This window comes from Platalea leucorodia (assembly GCF_965183815.1).
Source record: "Platalea leucorodia genome assembly, chromosome: 4".
Lineage (NCBI taxonomy): Eukaryota > Metazoa > Chordata > Aves > Pelecaniformes > Threskiornithidae > Platalea > Platalea leucorodia.
Genome location: NC_138826.1, coordinates 66,613,040 through 66,631,909, shown reverse-complemented (window position 1 = coordinate 66,631,909; position 18,870 = coordinate 66,613,040). Strand labels below are relative to the sequence as shown.

At 41.4% G+C, this 18,870-nt stretch overlaps 1 protein-coding gene across 2 annotated transcripts; it reads left to right on the top strand.

The window, feature by feature from the left end:
* Positions 1–4,490: 4,490 nt before the first annotated feature.
* Positions 4,491–18,387, top strand: GLT8D2 (glycosyltransferase 8 domain containing 2; the record flags this gene model as incomplete). 2 transcript variants are annotated; one of them, XM_082308962.1, is made up of 9 exons in its annotated part: positions 4,491–4,531; positions 5,941–6,036; positions 7,252–7,420; positions 8,842–8,959; positions 11,052–11,136; positions 14,605–14,717; positions 15,411–15,577; positions 17,249–17,361; positions 18,215–18,387. In XM_082308962.1, the coding sequence occupies exons 1-9, from the start codon at positions 4,513–4,515 to the stop codon at positions 18,385–18,387; spliced, it is 1,053 nt and encodes a 350-aa protein (XP_082165088.1). In that variant the 5' UTR covers positions 4,491–4,512. The 2 variants fall into 2 exon arrangements, with proteins under 2 accessions (XP_082165088.1, XP_082165087.1); XM_082308961.1 differs by lacking the exons at positions 4,491–4,531; positions 5,941–6,036 and adding an exon at positions 6,954–7,123.
* Positions 18,388–18,870: the final 483 nt, after the last annotated feature.

Below are 18,870 nucleotides of genomic sequence, written 5' to 3'. Positions count from 1 at the left end.
GCGGTTCCCTCCGCCGGTCTCCTCCGGGCGGCGGCCGGGGGAGGCGGCGGTCGCCTGCTGGGTGCTGGCCGGCTCCCCTTCGGTGGCGGGGCCCGGCCGTAGAGACGCAGCGAGGGAGCCGCGTCTTGTCCCCGGCCAGGGCGGGGACTCGGAGGCCGCCGTCTCGGCGGCCCCGGGCGCACCCCCTGGGCCGTGCCACGGCCGCCTCTGGCGCAGGCCTCTCTCCGCACGGCTCCCTCCGCCCCCCAGGAGCCCCGGTCTCGGCCTTGCTTCGGCGGGAGTCCTGTCAGGGGCGCCTGGCGGCGGCGAGCCTGCCCGCACCGCGCCCCGGCTGCGGGGGGCTGCTGCCCGCCGCCCTGGGCCGCCGCGGGGCTCGGGCCACCGCGGGTGTGGGGTGCGCTGTTCAGCTGAGAGCACCCAGCTCTGCGTTTAGGCCCTCAGAGACGTGTAGCGGGTTTGGGTTTTTTCCTTTTTTTTATTTTTTTTTTCTTTTTTAACTTGCTAGTGGTAGGCGAGGTGTGCTGCCTGCGAGGTATGCACCTGAGAAAGAAATGAGTTGCTGTTTAAACCCCGAAGGTTGAGATTAGAGACGCGGGTTTCAGGTCTGCAGCTAACAGCGGGTGTTCTGAGTAAACCCGAAGATCTCATGCTGCAGGACAGAGGCTGCTGCCTTTCCTGTGTGAGGGGGGTGTTAAGTGAGACTATAAACACGTGAGGCTGAGGGAAATGCAGAGAAGGTGCTGCTGGCTTGCCAGTAATGCAGGGGTTGCTGCCAGGTGAAGCAGATGGTCCCAATGCTGCGGGCTCGTACAGCTGCGTGCTTCTCAGATCTGTTCAGGATGCACACAGAAATGGAAGGGAGATGAAAAGAACACGGATGGATTTTGATGAACATGAGCTTAATCTGAATCTGAATTCTCTCAGTGCCAGGAGGCACACAAGGCGCGAACATCGTTCTTCCACTTCGATCGGTCTGCGGCTGCGTGCTCTGGAGTCCAAGGGCCACAGCGCAGTCTTCTGTTGTTTTTTTCCTCAGGACATGACCAATCCAGTTCCATCTCCTCCTCCTCCTTCGGCTGGGGCCGCACGGCTAGAAGGCGCGTCCCCTGGGTGGTGGATAGGGGATCCCTCTCTGGAGGGTGCACCAGATAAAATTGAAGAAGGTGCTGCGAACCAACGCAGCCTAAGGGAAGGCCACCCTGACAGAAAAACCACTGGCTCTCCGAGTCATGGGGGTTGGGCAGGAGGCCAACTACCTCCTCCTGGGAAAAAAAAAAAAAAAGTTGCAGAAACGACGAGCATCAACATGAGCTTAATACTGCTTAAAAAAAAACCCATAGTACAGAAAAAGTAGTGGCCATCTGTGTGAAGCGCATAACTGTATGTATAGCTCTTCATTTCTTTTTCCTTCAAGCAGCTCTGCAAAAGATGGATTTCTGTACAAAATCAGACACATAATACAGTTTCGGCGTGTTTTGAGACATACAGTTGAAACCCCACTTTTTCAGTTCCTGCAAGTGGAACAACAATCTTCCTTTAAAACACTTAGGATATTTAAGACCCTGACTGAATACTCACAAGTTTTGTACTGCCTCATGCTAAAAATATGAAAAATAGTTTCGAACTGAAGATTATTATTACTATTCCCTTCCATACTTGTGAAAGTCTTGTGACAAAACAGTGTTTTGTCATATAGAAGGGAGGGAGAGAATTTGAATAAAAGTGGTGTAGAAATAAAACTGCAAAAGCATTCCAGGAGAGCTTAGGAGGCAGAGTGTCAACATGTGCTGGTTACCTTGATCTAACGTCCCTTTGGATCTAAACCAAACCTGTGGATTCAGATTTTCTTAACTGCTCAAATGTTTGGAAATAAGATTATTCAAGTCAAAATGCGTGTTCAGAGTTGAATTTTGCAAGTTTCCCTTAGCTTTTGACTTGCAAGAACTCTGCAAACAGACTTTGGAAAAACTTTGGCTTTCAGTTTGACTTCGGCATGTTGTTGTTTGGCTCTTGCACACTAGTTATCTGTTCGCATTTACTGTAAAGAATGACTGGAAACCTAACCTGCAACTAGGCTGTTGAAGCAACTTCTGGAAGGGGTTGTTTCCTTCTCTTTCCCCCACCCCCTTAAGACTTTTTGTCTTACGGGATTTGTTTGCAGTCTGCTAGCTGAAGCTCTGAGGCAAGTTTGCCAGATCTGGGGCTGCATCATCGTTCTGCACATCTGGAAGTGGTTTATGGGCTCTCATTCCTCCAGTGCGGCGTCTGGACTCTGTGTTATTCCTCAGCAGCAGAGAAAGAAAAGAAAGCCAGCACAACTCCAAAGTAAACTTTGAAGAGTTTGAAAAAGGACTTGAATCTTAAAACTGTTACTGTGCCCTGTAAGGCCCTTGCGTGGGGGACTTCAAAGGAGGATGATGGTCAAGGAAGCTTTGGCAAGAGTGCTTACAGCTGTGGGCTATCTAGGATCCGAGTAAATAGCTCTACAGCTCTTCAGGAGAGAAGAGTCCCGAATACTGTGCTGCTTTGAAGAGGTAAAAAGACTAATTAAGCAGGAAATATCTGAGCAGTAATGTCACTGTTTCTGAGCTTTCCCTTCTGCAGCCCCTCATTTTGTTACAGGATTTGGCAACTGAGTTAGGGACTGCCAGGTTCCAGGAACTAATGTCTACAGTCAGGAAAAATTGAGTAAATATTTGCAGGGGAACAAATATTCCTCTCTTTCCTTAAAAATCAGTGGGTAATCAATCTGAGTTTCTGAGGTTTAGGAATGCTGTAGTTTTAGAACTCAAACTTGTATGAGAGTCTGTCTGAGTTTGGATTTCAGAGTTTAAAACGTGGTTCAGTTTATGTTGATTTAATAATTTCTGAAGATATCATGAGGCTGTGGCTATCCAGCTTTCATCTTGCAGTGATCATCAGTATTGTTTGTGACTATCATTACAAATCTTAATTAAAAGATAGTAGTCAGCTCTATGGAAATCAGTACAAGATTGCTGTTAGCTGAAGTGGGGTTAGAAAGTTACCCCAAGAGTGTAAGGGGTTCTGTTGTCTCTCTGCTTATCTAAACAAGTAAACTTTTTTAATGGATAGGAAGACAATACTTGTGCATAATGCGTGAGAAAAGGGCTTTCTCAGCAGTGGTTTTTTTTTTTGACCGATAAGCTTGATTTCCTCTCTCTGTAAATTAATGCCACATGAAGAAAGCAGGCTGCTGGAATGTAGATAAGTACCGCGGATGCAAAAGGACTTTCAGAAATACTCCTCTCTCACTATGATTTAGTCATCTGTTGGGACCTAAATACATGCAAATATAAGTGGTTTGTAAGCAAAGCCACATCTTAGCTTTTTTTTATATTTTTATTGTCATTTAACTTGTTAGTCAAAGTCAAGACTAATTTAGGATGCCGCCTGAACTTGAGCATTAACCAATGAGAGGCGATCAGTTTTGTGACTCAGGTTTCAAGAATTCTTGCTGTTCTGTCTGCCTTCTCAAGGAGCTGGAATAAACTTCATTTTTATGTGTGCATAGAAACTGTCACATATCCTTATCTATGCTGTAATGTGTCCATATCTGCATGTATAGAAACAGGAAAAATTGGGTTTTGTCCTATGTATAGCTACCATAGCATAAAGGTTAGATCACATAGTTGTATTCCTGTCCCCCCCTCCTCACCCCAACTGGTGGTGCTGTTTTTTACTGTTGTGTTTTGTTTTTTTTTTTCTTCCATAAAGAGTAGTTTTGGGTTCAGAATTAAAGTGAATGTTGTATTTCCCATAATCCTGTATTTTAGGGATTATGTTCTGTACTTTCAGGCATAAAGTCATGGCCACTCTTGGGCCTGGTTTAGAAGTACAGTTCTAGGGAAGGCTACCCTTCAGCATCACAAGTAATGTGCTTAAATACAAGCCACATTGCACAAACTCCCCCCTTACTGTTAGTGGAAGGATACTGCTGTTAGAAAATATGTTCACTATTGCTCTGAAATTTTCTGAGAGTCTGAAAGACACTGCTCCAGTATAAGATTCCCGTATGTTTGGGAACATACTCCAGCAAGAGGTTAGTATTTGTGATTGTTATTAAGTTTTAGGTGAGGTCAGAGATAAATGTAAATGTATTTACAAATTGTATCAGTGGGTGTTTTGATACTTCTTTGCACATTGCTTAAAAATGTGTTAAAAAATCATAGTTATTACTGATGTAGGTGATTGGACGGAATTTATTAAAATGCTGTTCTTTTCAACCTATTAGTAGCTTAAATTAAAATATGTAGTAGTTCTAGCCCAGAATATTACTTATTTGTCCCAAAAGTTATTTACAAAGATAGAGTTCAGTTTTACTTTTACCAGGTCAACAGCAAAATTTGATGATGCAAAGCCTTGTCCCTGAAATAACTAACTGGTATTCACTGATGGTATTAATGATTTTTATCTCTCTCTCTCTCTCTCTCTCTCTTTTTTTTTTTTTTTTTTAATTTTACTACAGATCACGGTTCTCATCCAACAGGACACATGGCTCTTTTAAAGAAAAGTAAGAGAGATTAAAAACATTTGAAATATATATTTTTAAAAGAGGACAGAAATGTCAAATGCAATTTCTCATGCAACTGTTGTCACAGTTGCATGCAAATTCATAGTTCTAGTTTTGCTAAATTATGCTTAACTTTAAGTATACAAATAAGCCTTTTCCTGTTAACTAAGTCAGATAAGTTCGACCATAAATCCCATTAATTTAAAATTACTGCTTTACTGCATGAGACTGGGGGGTCTGGAATTTCCCACTAAGAGTGCAGGTAGCTACTGTTTTCATGTGAGTTGTGCCTAGAGCACCAAACCTGGCTTTTTTACAGAACTCTACATATTAATGCTTTTCATACCAGCAGTTGAGCTGTGGCCCCAAGAAATTTGCAGTTGTCATCAGCTGTCAGGGTCAGTGACTGAAAGTGGACCAGTGTCAGCCTTCAGTCAGCTGGTTTAAATTAATGCAGGTTTGGTGCTGTATGTTTACCAATATCAAGTTATTCTCATGGCCAGTTCTGGCCAGTTGGCCCTTTTGTTTGAAATAGTTCAAAACTTTGTTGCCTTTGCTCTTTTGTACACCTTAAATATCTTTTATGGTGGTGCAAAAGTAACAAAGTAGTCCGATACAAAGAACTCCCATCATCAAAGTCGCTGTTGATGATGGCAATGTATTCCTTCCCTGTTGTTCTCAGCGAACTGTCCTGGTACCTGCTCACGGTTGGTTTATGTTGAATAACTTAAACTTGTACAAGACAGTCTGGTTGGAACTGCAAATCAGAATATACAGTAAGGTCTTTGCTGTTGCGTGCTTTGTTTTGATTTTACTAATTAAAGTAACCATGTCAAAATGTTTATGTATTTTCAGATATTTTGGAACATTTATGGTTTCAGTAGCATGCTGGGTGTGTTTTTCTAGTATTTTTAGAGTTTTGCTCAAATACATCTTGAAGATCTGAACATTGCAATCCAATAAAAATTTCTTCTGTGTTTGAAGTTTTATTAGGGAAGCGTGAGAGAAGGAAAGGGCTAGGTAAAAATAATTAACTCATGAAGTCCTGTGATGATAAAAAACCAACAAATAGCCAAGAAAAGAAAGTTCCAATCTCCTGGTAGAATTCAGAAATGTGAATTTCCTAGTATGGATAACCCACATATATTGGGAGCTTAATGAATGAGTGAGCAAATTATCCATGAAAATTAGGTAGTTGGAAATTATTGTAATGGGGGAGAAATACTATTATGTTTTTAACATAAAATTTTTAGCTTGATCAAGTAACGAGAGAAAGGAGAATTTGATAAACACAGCAAATACAGGTTATGATATGTATTGGTTGAAAATTGGATTTTTTTTTTTTTAAAAATGGTACTTGGAAATTAGCTATTATACTGATAGTTAACAAATTCTCCCTTTTGTTTTAGTTAACCAGATCTTACTGTTACTTCTTGTCTTAACTGTGTGCGCCATTCTGTATAACAAAGTTCACCAAGTGCCATCTGCATTACAGAATGAAACAGGTAAATGACTTGTACTTCTGTTTCATTTATGTTCTTGTTTTATAGTCCTTATGTCCTTATTTGAACAGTGCTTTTTGTCTTACCAAATCCTGTTTGCCCTGCAGTCGATGAGCTACTCACACTGTTGCATATGGTCTGGGATGCAGAATTTTTTGCTTCTGAATTACTTGAATAAAATAGTAGGAGACTGATAGTAATGACTAAGAATTGTCATTCTGATTCAAGTTTTTATCCAGATGTCACTGATGTAGATGGAAGCTGGGGTATATCCTTATTTGTGCTGAACAGTATTGGAGTTGTCAAGTGATAATAAGCTTTGATCACAACTTGCCCCTTTGAGAATGTTCTTGGCCAACCTATTCATTTCAGATAGATCATCAAATCTTGACATAATTTACAGCAGAAGTTTTTGCTGGAATTTTTGTAGTGACAGAAACCTGCTAGGGTTGATATGGTTGGACTGGTATTAAATGTTTATACTAATAGCTTATTCACTGTTCCGAAGATAAACAAACCCTGTCTTGTTATAAACCTTTTTTTTTCCCAGTATATTTTTATTGGGGCTGTTATGGGTTTAAGGGTTATGTTTTAGCCAGCATAAATATATCCATAGAAGTTCTTTGAGTTAATCAGTGGCAGGGATAAAAATCTTCCTTAGCTGTAATGTGAACTGATTCAGTATTGTTTAGATTTTTTTTCCGTTTATCGTTAGCAACTTCCTGTTGGTACAAAATTTTGCACTGTTCCTTTCTAGCCTTCTTCCCAAAGAAGTGAAGCTCGTGCAATTGCACGATCTCTTCGCCTTACTTCTTTCCTTTGCTAATTTTGGAACCTATTGTTCAATTTGTACTAAATATAACTGAGAAGTAGAAGTCTCAAAGGTATTCAAACTTCTTCAGGTTTCATGTGAATAAGCAGCTACATGGAGGACAGGCTGAATTGTACCCCTGCTGAGTAGAAGATGCCGAGAACTCTGTTATATATTCTGTTTGGAGGCATCCAACAGTCCAGTCAACCTGCATGTAGTTCTGGATTAGCGACAGCTCATGCTGTGTGCCTTGCCAGATGCGGATGTGTATAGGATGTGGTAAGGAAATGGGGTGATTGTGATACGATTCCACTGCCTATGGAACTACATGCTCATTCCTATGACCCAGATCTGATACAAAAAGGTTTTAAATTTTCTATTATAATGCGTAGTTTTGTTTCTTGTAGTTGATTTGGAGAGTCCTGAGGAAATGGAAGAAGAAATCCCAGTCGTAATCTGCGCTGCTGCGGGCAGAATGGGTGCAGCTATAGCAGCAATCAGTAGCATCTACAGCAACACAGAGGCTAATGTTTTGTTCTACATAGTTGGGCTGAAGACTACTATCCCACATATTCGGTATATACCAGCCTTATTTTGTTTCATGCTGTAGTTAGGACCAGGTGGTTGTTCTCCTTAGCATGGGCATAGACTTTGGAGGACTTTTCAGGGAACTGTTTCTCCCTTTTATTTAAGTAGTGCCATTGGTAGCAATCCCCAGGATTCTCTGTGTGTACGAAAAAGGACCATTTTGCCCTATGCAAGTCACTGACTGGTGTAAAGGGGTGTGAAATAGCCAGACCATGCCCATATCTGTGCCTCTCTGCCTTTTGTAGATCGGCTGCAGAAGAGTCTGTAGTAAGGTAAGTATACACATACTTATTTGTCACAATCCCACTTTGTGGTGCTGCACCTGTCATCTGGCACTGTGTCTTAAGCTTCAGAGTAGAAAAACTTGCTGTTTAAAGCTAATTTCAGCTAAGAGGGTGTATTGAAGGTTATAAATAGCGGCCCGAAGCAGCTTGTAATGAAAGCACATTTGGGTGTTAAAATTTGCAAACGTTGTCTAAAAGAGGAGAAAGGTGTGAATCAAAATTAAAGCAGATTTGTTAGCAGTTCTTACCTCTGGCTACTGTGCTTCTGTAGCCTGCGTACCCCCAATTTGTGTCAAAGTGAAAAGATGTAATGATGAGTGGGGTTCCACAGGGAGTTTTTCCCACCCAGTTTGTCAGTAACCTAGATAATAGAGTGGAAAATGTTCTTTATGAATCTGCAGCTGGCATGAAGCTGGAGAAGAGACAGCAGATATATTGAGGACAAGAGCTGAAAACAAACTAATCATGATGAGTTGGAAAAATGAACTGTAAAATACGATGAAATTCAGTGGAGGTAATGACAAAGTAATATAGGTGGGAATAGCTGATTGTAAGAAAAAGTGTGGTCTTTAGTTTTAGGTGCCTTCAGGAAGGATTTAGAAGAGAGGTCAGAGGAGAAAACAAGCAATGGTGTCAAGAAATCTGACAAAATAATGAAAATATTAGTTTACTCTAAAGAAAATATAGTTAGGAGGTGATGTGGCAGCCTTCTTGAAGGATGTAAAACTGTAAAAGGGAGAAAACCTCTGCTTTAAAAGCACAGTAGATAGGATTAAAAAATGGTCTTTAACTATAGCAAGAAATTGTAGAAAAATAGCATCTGATGCTAACGATGGTGAAAGATGGGTTGTTTGGGCAACATGTGGAGTCTCTGTTTTTGGCATTGGCATGAGGTGTTTGTGTTGTTGGAGTTTTGCGGTGGTTTTTTGTTTGTTGTTTTTTTTTTAAGAACAGGTTAAACAAACATTGTGTGCAATAGCTGTAGACATAAGTGATTCTGTCTTGGGATAGAAGAGATTGAGTGAGCTTTCAAGGTCTCTTATTCTCCAATGAGTCTGTGAATATAATACTGGAAGTACTTGCCACACACTCAATATTTCTTTTATCACTTCTTTTTTATCACAGAAAATGGATTGAAAATTCTAAACTGAAAGAAATAAAATTTAAAGTTGTGGAATTCAACCCTATGGTACTAAAAGGAAAAATCAGACAAGATGCATCGCGTCCTGAGCTACTGCAGCCTGTGAGTAAATGAACACCGCGTAACAAATTCTCAGTGTTTTTAAGGCTTATTACAGGCTTTAAAATGTCCTAGATCTCTGTTCCGTTACACAGGGTGGGGTGTAGACCAGAGAAGCACATCAGGTCCAAATGCTGAGCCCTCACTCAAGAAGAAAAAATGCACTGTAACAAGCTCCTTGCAACTTGTCTGTCTTGCTGGGGCCTCGTTATTTGGTGGCATAAACTTGGTAATTTTAACGTGTCATATCTTTAAGGATATATTCACAGTTTATTAGAGGGAAGATCTAATAGTGTTCTTTGTGCCTCCGTGATACTGAGTTGGCTGCATTCTGCTCATGTCCAGGGTTAATTCAGAGGCTAATGACTAACCTACATATTACTGGCTGTCAGAAAAGGCAAATCAGATGTTAGAAATTATTAGGAAAAGAGTAAGGATCAAAATAGAGAACATCATTATGCCACAGTACAAATCCATAGTTTTCCCTCACCCTAAATACTATGTGCAATCTTTGTCCCCTTATCTGAGAAGGATGTAGCACTGCCAGAAAACGTTCAGGTCTGCTCAGAATGTTTATTCTTCTCTGAGCCTGTGATATTTCTAATATATGGAAGAGATTTCATGCAAAGAATCAGTGGGTTGAAACTGTTCAGCCTGGAAATGTGACTTCTAGTGTGAAAATGGTAGAGGTCTACAGAACTGAGTGGGGTGGAGGACTGGACGGGAGATGGTTGCTCACTGTCTCTTCCAATGCAAGAACTAACGGCCATTAGCTTAAATTAGCAGGAGTCAGTCAGAACAAACAGTGTTGCACATTTTTCATGCAACGAGTACCGAACCTCTGGAATTCCTTGGTGAAAGGTCTTGTGAATGTAAAAATTTACAGGGATTCAGTGAGGACTGAAGTTTATATTTAGACAGATCACATCTGGTTCAGGAAATCCCTTGAGCTGAAAATAGCTGAAAGCTAGGAGAATAGTTGGAGCAACTTTTCTGTATGCTTGCCCTATTCTTATTTTTCAGTGAGCATCTGCTTAGGACCACTCTGAAGGCAGGTGCTGGGTAAAATGGTCTGAATCAGTATGGTTGTTCTTACCGTCTCAGTCCCCTTTCCTTCTGCTATGTTCTTAGTTGCTATTGTAGAAGTTGTTATCCCATGTCTGTGCCACCAGTCAAATCATTTCTATAGGGTGGAATGATGACGCTGTTGAATTTGAAGTGTTTTGTGTCATGTATGTTGTAAAAACGTATTAGGAAGCACATTGCCAGCAGGTCCAGGAAGGTGATCCTTCCTCTTTACTCGGCACTTGTGAGGCTGCAATCTGGAGTACTGTGTCCAGTTCTGAGCTCCCCAGTACAGGAAAGGTATGGACTTACCGGGGTGAGTTCAACAGAGGGCTGCAAAGATGATTAAGGTACTGAAGCATCTTTTATATGCGGAGAGGTCGAGAGAGCTGGGGCTGTTCAGCCTGGAGAACAGAAGGCTCAGGAGGATGTTATCAATGTGTATAAATACCCAAGGGAAGCGATGAAGACGAGGGAGCCAAGCTCTTCTCAGTGGTGCCCACTGACAGGACAAGAGGCAATGGGCACAAATTAAAATACATGAAATTCCATCTGGACACAAGAAAAAACTTTTTTTTTTTTTTTTTTTTTTTTTTTTTTTTATGGTGAGGGTGGTGAAACACTGGAGCCAGTTGCCCAGAGAGGCTGTTGAGTCTCCATCTGTGGAGATATTCAAAACCCAACTGGGCATGGCCCCAGGCAGCCTGCTCGAATGGACCCTTCTTGAGAAGAGGGGTTGGGCAAGATGATCTCAAAAGGCCCCTTCCAACCTAAATGATTCTGTGAAGAAGAAACTGTTTTGGGCTGCTTGGTTAGGGCCATAGTAAATAAAATAGCGATAAATAATAATAATAATAATGGGTTCAAGATACTAGTAAGGGTACTAGCTGGGGGAGAGGAAGCAAATGATTGTTGGCTAGTGCTCCGTGAAGAGAGAAATTAAAACTGGTTGTTAATAGAGACAGAAGCATGAGACTACTACATTAAGCAGCTTTACCATTTAGTCTTTACCTTTTTTTCTGTTTAATAGCTGAACTTCGTTCGATTTTATCTTCCTTTGCTTATCCAGAAACATGAGAAAGTAATATATTTGGATGATGATATCATTGTTCAAGGTAAGCTGTCATCCAAAAAGCAGTTTCTAGCAGAATTAAAATCAAAGTTATAGTAGCTTTTACAGTTGTTTGGAAATATGGGATATAATGGAAAACAAGGCAGCTGCTAAGAGTGTTGCACTCAGGAAAGCTACAAATAATCTGTTTGCTTGTTTATTTAGAAGAAAGTCTGAAGAAGAACTTCTCTCTGTATGTCTCTTGAATAGTTGATTTTGATCAAAATTGTATGTATGGATTTCATTTTAACTGAATGTGGTCATTTGCTTAAAGGTATCATGGATTTCACTTAGATGCTGCAGTATTTATTGTTAAGTACGTGACATGCGTTTCTTGCTAGTATTTGAATTCCCACAAATGCTACCAGTTCCTTATGCAGAATTGCTGTTCTTGAGAGCAGGAGGAATTTACTCAAATAAGAGGGTTAAAATTCTAAACATTCAAAATGTGATTTTGAGCATCTTCAGCTCAGAATCCATAGCAATTTGCAGAATCGTGATCAAAGACTTTAGAGTTCCTAGACAAATGGGAGCAGTCGAAAACATTCAAATCCTGAAAAATCTTTTTTTTTTTTTTTCATACAAAGAAATCTGATTAGAGGAACAATTTTTTTTTAAAGATTAATTTATGTTTTTTTCTCTTCTGTTTCTCATTATATTTTTTCCTCTGTAGACTTGTTGTCCTCCCTTGCTTTATCATGTTGTTTTCTTGTTATTTTATAACATTTTTTAATCAGAGTGTTGTGGTTTAACCCTGGTGGGCAGCTGATCACCACGCAGCCACTTGCTCGCTGCCCCCCATCCCTACCCGCAGTGGGATGGGGGAAGAGGAAAGGAAGAATAAAGGCAAGAAAACTTGAGGGTCAAGATAAAACTAACAAACAAATAGTTGTTTAGTAAGTGAAGGATAAGTGGGAGAAGTGAGGTCCCGAGCAAAAGCTGGCTAACCCCCCTAAGACCCCCCTCTTTTCCCTTTTATTGGTGAGCGTGACGTTCTACGGCGTGGGAGATCTCTCTGGTCAGGTCGGGTCCCCTCCCCGCCCATTGCGCACCCCCTGATCTGTTCACCGAGGGGGCAGAGTGAGAGCCAGAGAAGGACTCGATGCTGTGCAACTACTGTTGAGCAAAAGCTAGAACGTTAGTGTGCTGTCAGTAGCGTTTTGGTCAAAAATCTAAACCACAGCTCCATATGAGCTGCTATGATGAAAATTAACTGTATCCTAGCCAGGCCCAGTACGCAGGGACAACAAACACATTTTACCTATCCTTGTTAAACATTAAACAGATGTTCCAGTAAAAACTTCCTTTTGGAAGGACTGAGTATAACTATAATAAACTTTTTGGCTAGATTAATCTTTGATGCAAGAACATTAAGATCGGTGAATTTACGCATGATGAAAGTATAATTTTATTCTCCACTGCTTCTCTGCACCTTTCTGTAGTTTTGTCTCTTCAGTGGCAGATTTCAGACCATCTGCCCTTAAAGGGGCCACTATTAGCTGCTTTATAAAATATGCTTAATCTGCTCTGCCTTCTCATTTTAATTTGCGATAGACTTCATATCATGGTTTCTTCAACATGTGTGTTTCTAGCGGTTATCTCTGCTTTTTGGTTTTGTTATTCTGTCTGTCATCAATGGGCAACAGCAATATTTAACTCTTTGAAAGGTTCTTAAAGTCTTCACTTAGGCTCCAGCTTCATGAGCACTTTAAGCTGAGCCCACCGCTTCCCCTGCATCCCTCCTTGCACCTGCGCAGACGTTCACCAGAAATGTGATTATTTTCAGCCTGAATTAGTTCCCTGGTAGGAGTTGAGGCAGCGTAGCTAGGAGAGGAGGGGAGGCAGGGCTTTCTCTTTCCTTAGGGGTGTCAGCTTATGCCGGCTGATAGCGTGTCTGGAGCCAGCTTCACGTTACAGCTGATGGTAGGCTGCTGCTGCTGACGGAAGCGGCCTCTCCTGTCCCCAGGCAGCTCCTGTTTCTTGTGTCCTATCTACAGCTGTGCAGCTGCAGAATCAGCTGATTCAGCTGGTTGACCTGGCAGAAGACTAGCAGCACAAAAAAAACCCCAACTTTTTTTTTTTTTTTTTTCCTTCTTTTTTGTTTCTTGGCTTCAGGCAGCCTAACTTGCTCACCCTTGGGCCACGCAATCATAGGGCCCAGAAGAAGGGAACGGAGATGGACGTGTGGGAGTGAGGCAGAGGGAGGGAGCCTGCTCTGGCAGCCGCTCCCTGTGTCTTAGCTGTAACGTGAGACTGTGCTCTCTGTCAGATGTCTCTGGAACGGGAGCGATTGAGACTTCTGACAGCCTACGGAGTGAATGGGGTTTTCAGGGTTTAACTCTGGGATCGTTTAGTTGTTGGTCGTATTCGTAGTGTCTTGCAGAAAGCAGAAACATACTGATCTTGGGGTGTCAGCCCAGAATTGTTAGGTTTGATTTTTGTTCTTTTTTTCTGCTTTTTTTTCTTGAAAAGTAGAAGCTATTTAGAATCAGAAGAAAATACCTAGTGAGGCATATTGATCTTCAACAATGAAGTGTCCCATTAATTCAAATTCTGTTTCTTGGTGGGGCATGAGTCCTAACCCAAGTTTTCCAACCAGCTGATGAGTTCAGACAAATACATAAACTCTGCTTATTTCAGAAAGAGTAGTTCCACTGTTTGCAGTATGAGGAATGTTTTCGGTTACTAGTCTTTTAACGAGCTCTCCTCAGGCTACTGGGCCATATGTGGCCTTCCAAGAGAATTCATCTTACCTCTGACCGACCCGTGCCCAGCAGCAGAGCTGGTAGCTGCAGGGGGGTTGGATGCAGGGCTCATTTAATTGCTGTGGCAGCGCTGTGCTTCCCACCCGCCCTGAAACCGTTCTGGCGCGTCATGGGTACCCACTAGCCAGAGGATGAGCGAGGTGCCACGCGTCACGTTATTTCCCTCCAGCAGGAAGGGGTTGCGTGGTCTGTGAAGCCAGCAGGGATGGTCAAGTGTGACAGGCACATTTCAACTGGCCAGTGCTGGGAATCCAGATATCTTACTAGCAGGTATAAACACAATAACACCAGGAAAAAACTGATCCATGCATGAGATTGAAGTGGCACTTTTGTGGGACTTGAAGAGGCTCGGAAAAATTGCCTGTGCCCTCCTTCTCCAAAGGCAAGCGCTATGAATGCGTAACTTTGTAACCAGGCTTCTTAACGGTGTAATCGGCTCCTGCTGTAGCTGGTTTTGGACGTTCAGACCAGAATGTGGCTGTACTGAATACTGATGATAATATCTAAAGATAGACCTTAGACATCCAGGTACAGGACTCAAATTTGAAATTTGTCCCATGTTACATAATTCAGCCTTCGTTAATATTAGGGCTATCCCCTAAAATTGGTATGTTTGCAAGTAACATACATAAGAACAGGAGTTATCCTGTCAACTCTGTAGCAGTGAAGTAGGTTTCTTCTTATGCTGTTGACCTTTCTGTAATCAGGTGACATCCAGGAACTCTACGACACTAAGTTAGCTCCTGGACATGCCGCAGCTTTTTCAGATGATTGTGATCTGCCTTCTACACATGAAATGGTTAGAAGTGTAGGGATGCAGGTAAGGTGCCATTTTTGAATTTTAATAATGAATGTATTTACCCACAAATGTAAGATAATTTTATACATTTTCCCCGAAGTGAAAGTTTGGGGTTTTTTTAATAGTTTTGTAATAGTTTTACAGGTAATTAAGAACTACTTTTTGTAGTAACTCTGTAATGCTATGCAGAGTTGTTTCCTGTAATAATTTAAATCTCTATTGTTCTTTGGATTCTACTAAATTATGTTTGGTATTTAGCTATCAGTAGATCATGAGCACTTATGGAACATCTAATGAAGACGGAATATATGATATTTGTATTAGTCAAATTTGGAATGAAACTCAGGAAAACAGGTTTAAAGGCTAATTCCTGAGCTGAGTTCCCCGTAATTGTCAGTGATTCCCTCTAGCATTACAGCTGTACAGGCCTGATGCTACATCATTTAGAGTAAGCTACAGAAAGACAGACATGTGGTGAGGGAAGAGCCTGATCAAACTCCCATGGAACAATACTGTGGAAAAAGTAATTCAGTAGCTGGAAGTATCCTGCCTTTCAGCCTTGTGTTATATGGAAATCAAGACAGGTAACCATCATCTAGAAATTCAGCGTTGGGAGCGCGTATTTAGTCTCTATGTGAGTGGTAGAGAGATGCATTTACACTTATCTTTACAGAGATTCATAAGGGATAAACGTACTCTTTTTAAATTTCTTAGAACACGTACATGGGATTCCTGGACTACAGAAAGCAAGCCATCAGAGATCTTGGCATCAGCCCCAGCACCTGCTCCTTTAATCCTGGAGTAATTGTTGCTAACATGACTGAATGGAAACATCAACGCATTACAAAGCAGTTGGAAAAGTGGATGCAAAGAAATGTAGAGTATGTGTAGAAATCTAGCTTTGCACTTTACTTTTAATCCTCAGTTTAGTATCTAATTTTCTGTTTATAAGCTCTTAAAAGTTTGTAATGCCAAAGTCTCTCTTTGGGATCTCATCAAGCAAAGTAACTCATGCTCCAGAATTTCCCTCTGCTTAAATCTGGCCAATCACGTGCCAGGAAATGGCCGCCTGGAATTTTAGTCTCGTGGTTGATCACAAACCACACTTAATCCTGAGGGACGCTGAGAACACCCGTTTCTTGTTTTGGGTGACCAACCTCACTTGCGATCAAGCCACTTAACGATCTTCCCTTCCTGAGCCTGGCTTAAAGGAGGAGGAACGTTGCCTTGTTTGTGTGGGGTCTCTCCTATTGTAATGTCAGCCAAACTGTAATTGGGTGCCGTATTTCTTAAATACCAATAGAAAATGCTTCTTTTTCTATGGATGAATGAAATTTGACATGAAGGATATCTTTTTGGCATTGACCATGAATAAGTTGTGATGCAGTGAAACGATCACTGTTCATTTTTTGTGTTAGTTCACTGTTAACCTGTATTTGCAAACTTGACATTTACTTTCTTTCTCTGCAAAGGGTTAAATGTAAATTTAGTAAGGCTAAACAGAAACTGAGTAGCTTGTGCTGTTGGACTGTGTCCATTACTTGTTAGTTTAAGAAATGAAGGGAGGAGAGACACCAGTGATAAAGCCTGTGCAGGGAGGAAGAAGCCAAATATCTGTCTTTTGTTCTGCTTATCTAACATAACCTGACAAGCTATTCCTATGCTTTTTAAGAGTTTGATAAAACTCCATGAATATTACTGCAAATTCAATCTACCAAGATGATTTTATACCTGAATAACACATTCATGTTCCTTTTGGCTGGATTTTGAAACGGCAATGAAATAAAATTGCTTAGCAGTTGAAACCCAGGGGGAGGTTATGATTTATTTATTTATTTATTTATTTATTTAAAATGCAAGTGCATCTCTCGGCACTTGCCCGGTTTCCTCCCTGTTGGGCTGGCGGGTGGCAGCGTCCCATAGCTGGGGTGGCTTCGCCCATGTGCCGACTGCCCGGCCAGGCCTTCAGCGCACCGTGGCCGGGCAGTCTGGCTGCTACCTCCTAATGCCTCGCCGTACAGTGATTTGGCTTTACCTCGCCCTGGATTTATCACAAAATTCTTAGGAAATGGATATCCTTTAGATGTTAGTCTATACTAACTAGAGTTTGGCAAATCTGATTTGAAGTTAATTTACGGGTCTAAAAGCTGCGGGGGCAGGGGAGGAGAGACAGAGGGAATGAAACACATGGAAACATGTAAATTTTCTTGAGAAATCAGGCTAAATTATGTTTGATTCCTTTATGTTAACAGCAGTTTTTCTACTGTAAACTTGGTCAGCCTTGTAGACTATAGGCAGTGTGTTGAAGTAATTGGCTTCATGTTGGGTCTGACTCTCCCATTTTGCTTGGTAGCAACGATTTCCTCAACAGGAATTGGAGCTGCAAATAGGCAGGAGCGTGCTGAAAACCGATCTGTTCAAAATGATTTTGAATTTTGCCAGAACACTTTTTTTAATCTTCTGACTTTTGTACTAAAGACTTTTTGATTGAGATTTTGAACATTTTCTGCATTTTCTTTCTTTCTCCCCCCCCCCCCCCCCCCCTTTTGCAGGGAAAACCTCTACAGCAGCACCCTTGGGGGAGGTGTGGCAACCTCTCCAATGCTGATTGTATTTCACGGAAAGTATTCCACTATTAATCCTATGTGGCACATAAGGCATCTTGGTAAGTTTAACTTCCCACCGTTTGCAGCTGGAACTAAATAAAGTGAGCGGTCTGTAAGATTCCAGTATAGGACATTACGTTACTTTACCCCGATGCATTACTTCATACCTCAGATCCACAGCATGTAATCCCTGCTTCCCCCAACGCTCGTGAGTCCTGCTTTCTTCAGGGCAGGGCAGAATGGGGGGGTTCCCCACGGGTGTCATTACGCAAACACCTTAACAGCTCAAGAGAACAAAATAGTTGCACCCCTGCAAAAAACCCCGAACCCTAATAGTTTATTAAATTGGCTAAAAAAAGGAAAAAGACAAATACCAAAGACAGAGTTACATCTGAAGACCAGCTAACCCATATTGTCATAAACTATGGAAACAACATATGAAAGACCCGGCTATAGTGAGAGACTGAAGAAACCCAGACATTCTTTCAGTAGGCACAGTGGAAGGAGATGGGACGCCTGGCAGTGTTCGTGCAGCCAGCATTCTGGAGGATGTAGTTACCTTTTACCTGGGAATGGTGAATTATCCTGGGGAGACGATAATGGCTTAGCTGCTATAGTGAAATGAATAGTAAAAGGATTTTTTTTTTTTTTTTTTTAAGCCCTAGCTATGCCAAAATCTTACATGTGTTAAGAGAGAGGAAGCTTGCTGAGATTTTTTTTCTAATTCTGCATCAGAGAGGCATGAAGTTGAAAAAAGCCAGTCTACCATACAACTAGTTGTCTACTGACAGGTGAAACCATACTAATCAGACTTTAAAAAAAAACCCAAACTGAATTTATCTCACTCCATAGTGTCTTCCATTATTAAAAACTGTTGGTTTTGTTTTTTTTTTTTTTAATGTACCCGTGCAGGTTGGAGCCCTGATACCCGTTATTCAGAGCATTTTCTTCAAGAAGCTAAATTACTTCATTGGAATGGGAGATACAAACCTTGGGACTATCCCAGTGTTCACACTGATCTCTGGGAAAACTGGTTTATTCCTGACCCTTCAGGGAAGTTCAAATTAACTCGTCCCGATAGCTGATACGGAAACCAGTAATTAAATGCATTCATACGCTATGTTTTGCAGTATGTAATAGTTTGAGATGGAACATGTTGTATAATTACCCGATTTTAGAAAACCGAGTATTTGTTAAATATATGAATAAACGACCATCAGTTTTGTGTGCTTATGGCTGGAGCGACAGTTACTCAGCTCAGGTTATCTTGACTTTCACGGGACGCGAGGAAACAAGTTCCCTTGACAATGAAGTATTTTCATTCAATGTTTACAGAGGTGAAATTCAGTGCCAGACAGTGTGTTTCAATGTAAGGTCTTAATAAATAAGACTCCAATGTCTGCCGGTAGAAAAATCTACACAGGCAACACCTGCAGTATTACATACAAGGGGTCTATATTGCCTAGCCCGCACTAAAGAGCCTGAAATGAAAACTTGTGCAGCATTTTAACGAGCAGAGTTCTGCTGCATGGTGACTCTGCGTTGCAGTGCTTCTGTGCATTACGTGT